The 12,088-nt window shown below is 47.7% G+C and overlaps 1 protein-coding gene across 4 annotated transcripts in view; it reads left to right on the forward strand.

The window, feature by feature from the left end:
• Positions 1–12,088, forward strand: part of PLXNA4 (plexin A4) — a 621,967-nt gene that overhangs the window by 593,662 nt on the left and 16,217 nt on the right. For all 4 annotated transcript variants that reach the window (XM_081879604.1, XM_081879605.1, XM_081879606.1 and 1 more), the window contains one exon: positions 4,752–4,964. In XM_081879604.1, the coding sequence (XP_081735730.1) occupies positions 4,752–4,964 (213 nt within the window). The remainder of the gene's footprint in view (positions 1–4,751; positions 4,965–12,088) is intronic.

Consider the following 12,088-nt stretch of genomic DNA (forward strand, 5'->3'; position numbering starts at 1 on the left):
CCTGCAATGCAGGGGTCAGAGCTAAATAATCTCTAACAACTGGCCATCCAACCTCTGCTCCAAAGCCTCGAATGAAGGAGAACCACCCATTCCACTGTTGAACAGTTCTTATCATCAAAAAGCTCTTCTTAATCTTTAGTCGGAACCTCCTTTCTTGTAACTTGAATCCACTGGTTCTGATCCTACCCTCCAGAGCAGGAGAAAACAAGCTTGTTCCCTCTTCCATGTGACAGCCCTTGGGATATTTGAAGATGGCTACTCTTGTCTCCTCTCAGTCTCCTTTTCTCCAGGCTAAACATCCCCAACTCCTTCAACCATTCCTCATCAGGCTTGGTTTCCGGACCCATGATTGTCTTGGTTGCCCTTCTCTGCACACCTTCCAGCTTGTCGATATCCTTCTTAATTTGTGGCACCCAGAATTGGACACAGTGTTTTCAGGTGGTGAAATACACTCGGAGTTGAGAGTGGATTTCATGCTCTTTATTCAGCTCATAGTGGTGAGGAGGAATGGAAGTTCCCCCAGAATGTCTGCTTTATATACATTATTTACACAATGGGCCCCACGTGATTGGCTAATTCCGGTGTTCACCTGTAGGCCAATCAGGTTGCGGATTCACTTCCACCTGGAGCTGGATTGGGTGGCTCCTGTGGACCAATCAGACTGCTGCATTCTGGACCCTATTGTTTTAGGACCAATCAGACTGCTGCCTTTTGGATCCTATTCAACTCAGTATATAACAGGTGGGGTCTGACCAAGGCAGAATAGAATGGTACTATCACTTCCCCTGATCTGGACACAAGACTTCGCCACCACTCCACATACGTGCCCCACTCCCTCCCTAAAGAACAAGTTGGTTGAATGCCACCCAAGAAACCCACTCAGTTGTTGTTTTTTAAATGTGATATGTAAAGGGACTTGGTTAGCACCATGAAGGATGTCTGATGGAGCCCACAATTGCCTCTTTGGGGACCCCAGCTCTAGGCTGCTGCTATATTGCATGGCGAGTCCCGTCCCCCCCAGTGGAAATAATGACACAATTATTAAGGTTAATGGGCTAAATAAGGCCACAACTTTACTGGTTACGGGTGATAAGCAGTATTTGCTTAGGCATTGGTCCTAACCAACTATATCCGACTTCAGCCCGTCCACTTGAAGTCCGGGAAGGGTTAACCACCAGTAGGGGGAGTCCTGCTGATGCACATCAACTAGGAACTCCCCCAGGGTCACCGATTGGGGGCATGCCTTAAGCCCTCAGCTCCCCAGGCTTCGGACAGGGCCACGCCCCCCAGAATCCTTTATCAGACTACCCTTCAATATGAGGGGCAGGTGATGGTGCTACCTCCCCTCTTCCATCTACAGAACCATACCAATGCCTAACCGCCAATACCAAGAAAGTTGTGACGATTTGCTACGAGGTAGGCGAAAACCAAGTGGCTGGTGCCAATTTGCCAAGTGGATAAATTCCTACCAGGCCCCTCAACGGCGACCAACCAAGTTCTGTAGCAAGGTCAAGTAACGAAAACCTTATAGGGCAGGAGGGTAGGAAAAACCAGAACAGCTGGCAGGCGGCAAAGAGGGAGATCCCCAGCCTCGTCCTGCCTTAAATAGGGCAGGCCACGCCCCCAGAGCCAGCCGGTTGGCTGGCCAGGGTGTGACACGGCCAGGAATCCCCCCAATCGCGTGGGGGCCTTGAAGCCCGCAACCCCACCTCCTCTGTAGTGCAGAAGTGGCTTTCCATGAAACAGGAGCCACACGCAAAGATCAGCGGAGAGGGAGGCTCCCTTTCTCACTGTGCCAGTCTGCTAGGAAGTGTCGCAACCTTCTCTGCAAGAATCCGAAAGACGCTGGCACGTCTTGAGATGCAGGCGAGTGAGCCAGAGGTGCTCTGAAGTATCTCCTCCATGCTGACTGGCAGGCTGCTGGCATTGTACACACAAAAATAAATAAATAAACAAACAGAGAAACTCCAGGCAACCAAAGAAGCTTTCAGCTAATGAAACATTAGCATATTATTAACATCATCTGTGGCACTAATCTAAGTCTGATTGAAGCCACTCAGACTAAATGAGCAGGAGGTTTATTTAAGGGGGGCGGGGGGGGGGAGAGAAGAAGGTGGGTAGAAGGGGGGGGGCTTGAGAAACGAGGGGGGAAATGATCTCTTCTCAGTCAGATTCAAATGATTCCAAGTTGGCTTCCCTTGGCTTCATTCTTCCAAGCCACTGCTCTACATATCTTCTGCTACCAGATGCTGGGAGAAGTCCCTCGACTCAAGGAAGATTCGGTAATAAGTCGGGATTCATGTGCAATCGACAGAAATAGCCAGGATTTTGTTAGGGAAAGAATTGTGTTATCTGGCAGTTCATGGATCATGTATCAAACACGGATCTTACATATGGAGGACGTGGGTCCTTTGAAGGTAGCTGGACAGGTTCGGAACAGGAATAAATTTTGAAGCAGTCATCACCCCTGTTTAGCTTCAAATGGGGTCCATTGACTACAAGGCTGGCAAAGGAGCAGCACCATTGTTCTTGTTATGTAATTCAATATTACTCTGATATAATTATCATCAGCATCTCGTTTCATGGCAGCTCAGGGCTGCATACATGGGGATTATCCCATTACAGCCAGACAACGAGCTGTTTTAGCATTTGAATGTGCATCTAAATGCACATTTCTAAACGTGCTTCCTCAAAATATGGGCTTTCAATGGATTTTGATCCTTGTTTGCTGCTGCTGCTGCACAGCTAAGAACTTGCAACAAAATGTTCTGTAGGTGTGAAGTCTGGCAGGCAACTGTTCATCCAAAAAGTGTCCTAGCTGGCATCTATTGGAAGTGTGCACCATTGGAGGGCAAAGTCAAGCCATTAGAGTTAGAGCGTTTGCTATGACTGCAGAGATCCCTACAGGAGAAACATGTTTTCTTGCAGCTGGGGCAGATGAAAGTGCCCAGTTCTTCTTTCTGTGCTCCGTCCAGAGGTCATATCTTCTCTGATCACTGCTATGGATGCATGACCTGACTGCCTGTCTCCAGACACTGTGGTCATTTGCAAGGATTCCCACATAGCAGGATAGATGTTGTATTGCAATTTTCAATTTACTCATGCAGTATTCCCCATGTCAGCTCACTGGTGCACTCTGCCAGTTGTGCACAAGTGGCTTCCGTGCCACAGAGCACCTTGGACCAGTTAAGGCTGATTTGAACTGATAGGAATTGTGGTCCAGGCCATTTGGAGAATACCAGAATGGTGAAATCTGGGCTAGGGAAATGGTAACCTCTTAAAGAATTTCACTAGCTGACAGTCCATTTCTGGGCTAACTAAAAATGCTGGTGTTGATCATCTTCAAAGCCTTGAATGGCTTGTGAAGGAGCATCTTTCAGACCAGCCAAGGAGACTTTGCTTAACAGCCCCCCATTAATATCCATCAGGTTGGTGCCAATGGGATGCGGGTGGTGCTGTGGGTTAAATCACAGAGCCTAGGACTTGCCAATCAGAAGGTTGGCAGTTTGAATTCCCACGACGGGGTGAGCTCCCGTTGCTCTGTCCCTGCTCCTGCCAACCTAGCAGTTTGAAAGCACGTCAAAGTGCAAGTAGATAAATAGGTACCACTCTGGTGGGAAGGTAAACAGCATTTCCGTGTGCTGCTCTGGTTCGCCAGAAGCGGCTTAGTCATGCTGGCCGCATGACCCAGAAGCTGTATGCCGGCTCCCTCGGCCAATAAAGCGAGATGATCACCGCAATCCCAGAGTCGGTCACAAATGGACCTAATGGTCAGGGGTCCCTTTACCTTGGTGAAGTGAATGAGGTCACAATGCAAGTGAATGAGATCATCAGGAGACTTTCAAGTGTGGTTCTGGTAGATTAACATAAGGTTCGTCTACACCTTCACTTGTCCCGTGCTAGAAAGCATGGGTCCATGTGGTTTTCCTCTTGACCTGGGCTTTCTGGGCATGGATCTGAGCAGTTTTCCCCTTGCCCCTCTCCTTCTCTAAGGAAAACTCTTGGGAACAAGTGGGGAACATCAGGGCAAGAGGAATTGTGGATAAGCTTCAAGGCAGAGAATAAGGAGAATAATTAGAGTCTAGATACCTCTATCCTCTGAAGGAATTCAGATTTTTATGCCAGCAGTTTAAGCTGCAACAGTTGTGTAATGGTTCTAAGGGGGTTGCTCGTGCGTAAGTTGCTGCCACTCCTGGCTAGGTTGCCTTGTTGAACCCTTTCTGTCTGGACAGCCCTTCACTTCATGGCTGTCTCAGTTGCTGGCAGAATCCGTCAGTGGGCGTTTCTTGAACTTCTTCCAGCAAAGAAGTTCTTTGATGCCAAGTCTCCTCCTACTCTCCCTGCGCGGAAGTCTTCTGCGCAGGGAGGGTGTGGGCAGCGGAGTACCCGTGCTCTCCCCACTAGTCTCCGGTGAAGAGTCCTGGAGCCTTTTCTCCGATTCCCCCATCTGCCCCCCTTCTCTCCTGGTGTTACGTTGATTTCCTTCCCCAGCAGATGGGCTGCCTCTCCCCCTGCTGGGACCCTCTCCGGCATCCCTCTGGAGCCTTCCCTCTGCCTCTGGCTCCAATGGCAGTTCCCTGACAAGTTGTTTGCAAGAAGTTTGCATTTCTAATTAAAGCAAAAGGTTGCAATTCCGCTGGCTGAAGACTTTTTGTTAACACTCGAAAGTGTTTTACAAGGTGAACCTATACAGCTGGAAGTAAGCCAATTCCTCTTCCTTCCCTCCTTCCTTCCCTCTTTCTTTCCTGAAGCTTGCCGCTAAGGTTTTGGGTGAACATGATCAAGAACCCACAGTTTGTCTTCGACATCCACAAGAACAGCATCACCGACGCTTGCCTCTCGGTGGTAGCACAAACCTTCATGGACTCCTGTTCGACCTCAGAGCACCGTTTGGGCAAGGATTCCCCCTCGAATAAGCTCCTCTACGCCAAGGATATCCCCAGCTACAAGAACTGGGTGGAAAGGTATGTCCCACCCTTTCTTGCAACACTAGAACTCAGGGCTGTCCGGTCATAGAATTGTAGATCTGGAAGAGACCCCCCAAGGTCATCTAGTCCAACACCCTGCTATGTAAAGGGTTAGTAATAGGTTCAGTTAGAAGAATGTATGTTTCTGCATAAATTAATTTTTGGAATTCAGTGAGGTCTGATGTGATGTTGATCATTGGCTAAGATGGTTTCTGAAGGACATGACAATTGTTTGTTTGTACCCTGCCCACCTGACTGGGTTGCCCCAGTTGATGGTGATGTTATAAATTTACAGACAATAACAATAACAACAACCACCTCATCAACAACAACATCCACATCAAAAAGAAAAAATCCTAAGCACGATGTTAAACACAAAATGACAAACTGAAAATGGTCTTATTACTACAGACTTGACTTCCTGTCACTCCTTACTTCAGATAATCTTCATTAGTTTACTGCATTACACAATACATTTGATCAAAATTTAAATACGATTAAACTATCTTATCTCTCACTGCGAACTTAGAACTGCTATTAAAGTTACTCAAATGCTGCGACAGAATTTAAACTTGGATAACTATTTTTCAAGTATATTTTAAAGGCTTCCCATTTTGAAATAAATGCTTGTTTTGATTTGTTCCTTATTTTTTCAGACAGGCTATCTATTTCCGCATATTCCACTAATTTTGAAGTCCATCCTTTCCTTGAGGGTACTCTATCGCTCTTCCAATTTGCCGCTATAAGAACTCTTACAGCCACAGTGGCATTAAAAAAAAAAAATCCTTTTGCCTTTTTGGGACTATCCAAGATGTAATTCCCAAAAGGAAGGCTTCTGGTGGTTTTTTTTTAAAGAGAACTTTTAACATTTTTTCCAACTCTGAGCGAATCTCCTCCCAGAATGTCTCAATTTCCTTACACTGCCACCACATGTGGCACTGGGTACCTGGTTTTTCTTTACATCGCCAACAATTGTGGGGTCTACTTCATGTCATACATAGTTAAGCTACGTACCCTGCAGGTGTCCCATTTTAACTGGGACATCCTGGATCACAGAAGCCAATTCTGGCTTCTGTTTGGATCCCAGACTGCCCCACTTTTTGGTCCAGACCAAAAGATGCTCACTCTGGAGTGAGTCAGCAGGGCCACGCCAGAGTTCTGGTGTGACCCTGCCATCGACATGCCCCTCCTGACATTTTGATTTTGGGGGGTGAAAATGTTGGAAGGTATGAAACAGTGACAGCCACCAGTCCAGATGGCTTTAAAAGAGGATTAGACAAATTCATAGAGGAGAGGACTATTGAGTACAACAGTCCCAGTCCGAGGAAATCACAGGAAGGGAAAGTGATCTGTTGCTGTCAGCCGAGAGTTTCGCCTCACTCCCCTTTCAGCAAAGCCCTCCCCTTACATATCAGAAGTAGTGGATAGAGCATATGTACGCATCAGCTGGCACCTCCCCACAGCAAATTTGCAGGGCAGAGCGGAACGCTATAATAGCATTGTACGATTTCATTGGGCAGTAATAATACTTTTGAGTCTTTGGTGTGCTCCAGATAAGTTATCTTGGTAATCCTTGCAAAAGCCCCAAATGTCATCGGACGGTATCATTTATTATCCCCCATGCTGTGGAGGAGGGGCTAAGCCTGAGAGGGTACTTAAGTCCATCTAGTGGGTTCATGCCTGAGATTAGGTGGAATTGAATGAAGGATTTCCTAGCTCACAGCTCTTAGCAGATGCAATGGCGCTCTGTGCTTAAGGAGAGGGAAGAGAAGTGGGCATCTGTCAGCTTCGCCTCACTTCTGCCACCAGCTTTGCTTCAGAAATGGAAGGAAGGGGCTAAGGGACACTCAGGCCCTCCTTCTCCTGTCCTGCCAGGGCTCCCAGCACAGGAGGCGAGGGCCAGGTTAGTCTCCTCCACCAAAGTGATCCTGGGGCTGGACCCACTCCATGATGAGGAAAAGCTATGTCAGGGAAAGGTCTGAATCAGAGGATTGGGGATTGCATTCTCAGGCAGATCAGCTCCTCTTTGAAGAGGAGGGGGAGATCTCCCTCCCCCATTTCCAGCCGTTTCAGGAGTAGAGAGCAACCCAGACACTGAGCAGCTTCAACAGGAGTTGCCTAGTTATGATATAATGGAAAGAGAAACAGAAGGGAGGGAACAGCCAGTAGAGATGTCATTAGAGAGTGTGTGGGGAACCCTCCCTCCCCAAGAACTAGGAGGTCCGTCCGTATTAGAGAACATAGAATGCAGAGAGGAGGCGGAACTTCCTGTTGGTGCCCAGGATGTTGCTGGAGATGGAAGGGGGAGGGTTTAGATTAGCCAACTCTAAATGTGGAGAGATGCCGATTTTTGCTTGCAACCAGATGACTGAATCCACAAGACTATAAAATATAAACTGCTTGTTAATTCTTGTATGTGTGGTGTAGTGGTTAAGAGCGGTGGACTCGTAATCTGGGGAACCGGGTTCGCTTCCCCGCTCCTCCACATGCAGCTGCTGGGTGACCTTGGGCTAGTCACACTTCTCTGAAGTCTCTCAGCCCCACTCACCTCACAGAGTGTTTGTTGTGGGGGAGGAAGGGAAAGGAGAATGTTAGCCGCTTTGAGACTCTTTCGGGTAGTGATAAAGTGGGATATCAAATCCAAATCCAAGTTTCCGAAGGGAGGGGAGGAAAAGGATTTCCCTAGCAAAACATAGACCCTTCCCACCCCCCAAAAAACCCCTCACCATTAAAAGTATCTTGGATAGGTTTGTTAAGGACAATTATTTGCTCTTGTGGAACGACAAAAAATCTGTGACATACTTTCGGTTCTAGGTAACCCCTGCGGAAGTAACAAATGCTGTTTGCCTTTGTTCAGGTGAATGTAGCCTGAGTTTGCAAACTCAGCTGTGAACCACTTCTGCCTCTTTCCCTATGCTTGTTTCCCTCTAGTACTTAAGAAGAAGAAGAAGAAGAACTTGGGTGCAGTATGAAAACTAGGCCATAATTAAGCAAGGTAGCTCCAGAGGGGCCCCTTGGTTGCTAAGAAACTGCCTTTGCAGAAATCGAGGTCTCCGGCCGCTCCTAAAAATAATTATCTGGTCAAATCAGAACCCAGCGGGGCTGCTGGGCTGAGAAGAATTGCCTTTAATATTGACTACAACATGGAAGTCTTTAGCTGCCTTGGGCCCACTCCCACCGGCAAATGAGTTTGCCTGCGCCCAGGAAAGGAGCAGGCAGCACTTTCTGCACACAGGAGAGAAATTGAGAATTTGTATTGTAACGGACAAAGGTAGCAGTGCCTGCTACTTAACCTGCGAGGGCCTCCCCCCTTGGGCAGTGGTTGTGCCAGCAAAATCAGGGACAAAAGAGGCCGGTGGAGCCTAATAGGCTTGCATTTTTCTTTTGAAAAACTGCAGCGAAATGTAAAGTGCATTCTAACGGGATAGGAATGCTCAGCAGCAGCAACAGCAACACATCTTAAGTATTTCTCTAGTTCTATATTCTGGGACAAAACTTCAGGCACATTCCCTTCAGCATGGCAACTGTTATGTACTGAGTCGAATAGGATCCAAACTGCAGCAGTCTGATTGGTCCTAGAACAATAGGATCCAAAAGGCAGCAGTCTGATTGGTCCTAGAACAATGCAGCAGTATGATTAGTTGGCAGGAACCACCCAATCATGCTCCAGATAGAAGTGAATCCACAACCTGATTGGCTTACAGTAGAATTCCGGAATTAGCCAATCATGTGCAGCCCATTGTGTAAATAATGTATATAAAGCAGATACTTTGAGGGGACATTCATTCATTCCTCCTCACCACTATGAGCTGAATAAAGAGCATGAAATCACTTTGCGACTCTGAGTATATTTCAGCAACGAAAGCCATAAGTAGGTCATATGGTTGCTTTGCTGTGCTTATTTAAATCAGACATGGGGGACCTTTTTTCAGGTTCCCTGTGTTCCCTTTTGGGCAACCTTCTGAGCTGCAGACCAGTGGCAGGTGACGCCAGAGGCAAAGGGGGTGGAGGAATTTATGCAAAACTTGCCTCTACGGTTGCCCGGTTTCTACATACATTCACACACAGCCTGCTCCATCCAAATGAGCAAGAGGCATTTATCAGGGCTCAATCCAGACAAAATAAACAGGGAAGGGATGCAATGAAGTTATTTTTCTCTTTGACATCTGGTGGGAGGGTGTTCCACAGGGCGGGCGCCACTACCAAGAAGGCCCTCTGCCTGGTTCCCTGTAACTTGGCTTCTCGCAGTGAGGGAACCGCCAGAAGACCCTTGGCGCTGGACCTCCATGTCCGGGCAAAACGATGGAGGTGGAGACGCTCCTTCAGGTATACTGGACCGAGGCCGTTTAGGGCTTTAAAGGTCAGCACCATCACTTTGAATTGTGCTCGGAAACGTACTAGGAGCCAGTGTAGGTCTTTCAAGACCGGTGTTATGTGGTCTCCAATGAGGAGTGCGAAGAGAGTCCTGTGAGCTAGATATAGCAGTTTGGGGATTGAGCTTCCTCCTCCTGGTTTGAATATTTTGGTTTGTATTCAGCCAAGTTCTACTCAGAGCAGACTCTGGATGTAACAAAGTTAGTCATGTCCTGCAACTTCAATGGGTCTACTCAGAGAAGGACTAGCACTAGCTATAACCTTTCATCTCTGGATCCGTGACTGAAAGCTCTTGTTCTTTGGGGTAGGGTGAGGCCCAAGGAGATACCATGTGCAGTATGAACCACCCACTAGAGAATCTTCTGCTATTCTATTTTATGCAACAAACAATCTTAGTAGTTGTGACTGTGCTTTATATTGTATGTGTGGTGGTTGATGATTTTTATGGTTATTGCTGTTTTTCCTTTTGTTGAAACAAAATAAAAAAATTCCTGCCAGTAGCACCTTAGAGACCAACTAAGTTTGTTATTGGTATGAGCTTTCATGCGCATGCACAGATACACTGAAACAGAAGTCACCAGGCCCTTATATATAGTGAGAGGGTGGGGAGGGGTATTACTCAGAAGGGTGGTGGGAATGGGTGATTGGCTGATAGGTGTGGTAAACATGTTGACTACTGTTAACGACTGCAATTGGTCTTACAGGAAAAAGCAAGGGGTGAGATGGCTAAAAATAGTTATATCATGTATAATGAGATAAGAATCCAATGTCTCTATTCAGACCAGGTCTCTCCATGGTTTTAAGTTTGGTAATAAGTTGCAATTCAGCAACTTCTTTTTCCAGTCTATTTCTGAAATTCTTTTGTAATAAGACAGCTACTTTGAGATCTTGTATAGAATGCCCTGGGAGATTGAAGTGTTCTCCTACTGGTTTCTCTGTCTTGTGATTCCTGATATCAGATTTATGTCCATTTATCCTTTGGCGTAGGGTTTGGCCTTTTTGTCCAATATAGAGAGCTGAAGGGCACTTGTGAGAGAGCTGAAGGGCCCTTGTGGTCTATTCCAACTCTATGATTCTATGATGGCATACACATTGTTAGAAGATGAGTAATTAAATAGTCCTGAGATGGTATGTTTGATGTTGTTGGGGACAGTGATGGTGTTGTCTGGGTGCATGTGGCAGCAAAGTTGGCATCAGGGTTTATTGCAGGCTCTGGTACCAGTGTCCATATTAAGTCTGGTTGTTGTATTATTGTGGGTGAGGAGTTTTTTAAGATTGGGTGGCTGTAGGCAATTAAAGGTCTTTCTCCCTTCCTTTTGATATTTTTCTGAATGATGCCATGGCCTATGGCTAGCGCAATAAAAGTCGATGATGATGATGATGAGTATGGCCCACCCCTTGCTTTCTTCCCGCAGTGGGGAGAGTGGCATACAGTTGCCCAAGACTTACTGGTTTGAGATTTCTCCTCTGGAAATAGTGAGCGAACAGGCACTAAAACAGGGAAGGGACCTTTTTTGCAGCATAATTCCCTCAATGGGCAACCTTCTGGAGGTCGACACCCATACCAATGATGGGTGGAGCCATTACCACAATTCAAGGATACATTTTGACCAGGCAAAGCACTTGAAGGAAAGGATTGGGGCCAGTGGGGAGGGTGGCCTGTGACAAACAGGGTGTGATGGCCTGGGACTTGGGCTCGGACTCAGAACCAGAGGAGTCTCAGTCCGCACCGGATCCTTTGCCTCAGGCAGCATCTGAACCAAGTCTGGGGCCTGATCCTGAAGAGTCCCAGTCTGCACAGGTTCCCGTGCAACAAACACCAGCTGGGCCGAGTCAGGGGCCTGAGCCTGCCCTGGCTCCAGATGTGGGGATTACCTCGTTGCCTCCAGCTGGGCCATCACTTACAGCTGCTCCACTACCAGTTGGGTCAGGGGAGGCTGAGGCGGCCCCTGGGTCTAGTAACCCACGACGTCTCCTGAGCTGCAGAGAGAAGAGACCTGAGTACTCGCAGGAGGAGTGCTCACCTTCAGGCAAAACAGGGAGGTGAGTCGCCGGGGGATAAGGATCGGCTGCTACCCCGACAAAGATAAAAGGCTGTCGGACCCCGCCCCAGGTTGCAGGAGCAACATTGCTGTATGCTAGATCCTGCCTGAGATCCTGTACCTGTCCCTGCCTGGTTTCCTGCCTCGTGTCCTGCTTTGGCCCTGTCGGGCTGACTCCTAGCGGAACCTCTAGATTCTGGTCCGGTCCTGGACCCCGTTTCAGGGGTTACCCCTGGGCCCAGCTCAAAGGGTTTGGCTTGGGGAGAGTCCTGATGACCAAGAGCAAGAGGGCTGCATTTGGCCTGGAGATGTGCCACCTGCCCTTTTAAAAAAAGATTTTAAGAATGTATGAAGTGGCCCATCTTCTCCAACATCCTGTACTCAGAGGGGCCAATGAGATACCTCTGGGATGCCCGCAAACAGGAATCCCTTGCAGATGACTTCAGTGCCTAGAGACAGGCAGTCCAGTTGTGCATCCACAGTAGTGGCCAAAGGAGGAATAACGGCTGGCAGGACCACAGAGAGAAGAAATGCATGTGCAGCAGCAAAACCAGACACCTTCGTCTGCCCCAACATGTCTCTCTCATATTGGTCTTCACAGGCACAGCAGGTGCTTTAACTCTCCAACAGTTTGACCGCCCCTCGAGGTGTACTCTTCCATTGTCTCCCAAGACAGATGGATGCCAGCGAACAATAGGAAGCTAT

Source organism: Podarcis erhardii (assembly GCF_964252035.2).
Source record: "Podarcis erhardii genome assembly, chromosome: 10".
In the NCBI taxonomy this organism is placed as follows: Eukaryota; Metazoa; Chordata; class Lepidosauria; order Squamata; family Lacertidae; genus Podarcis; species Podarcis erhardii.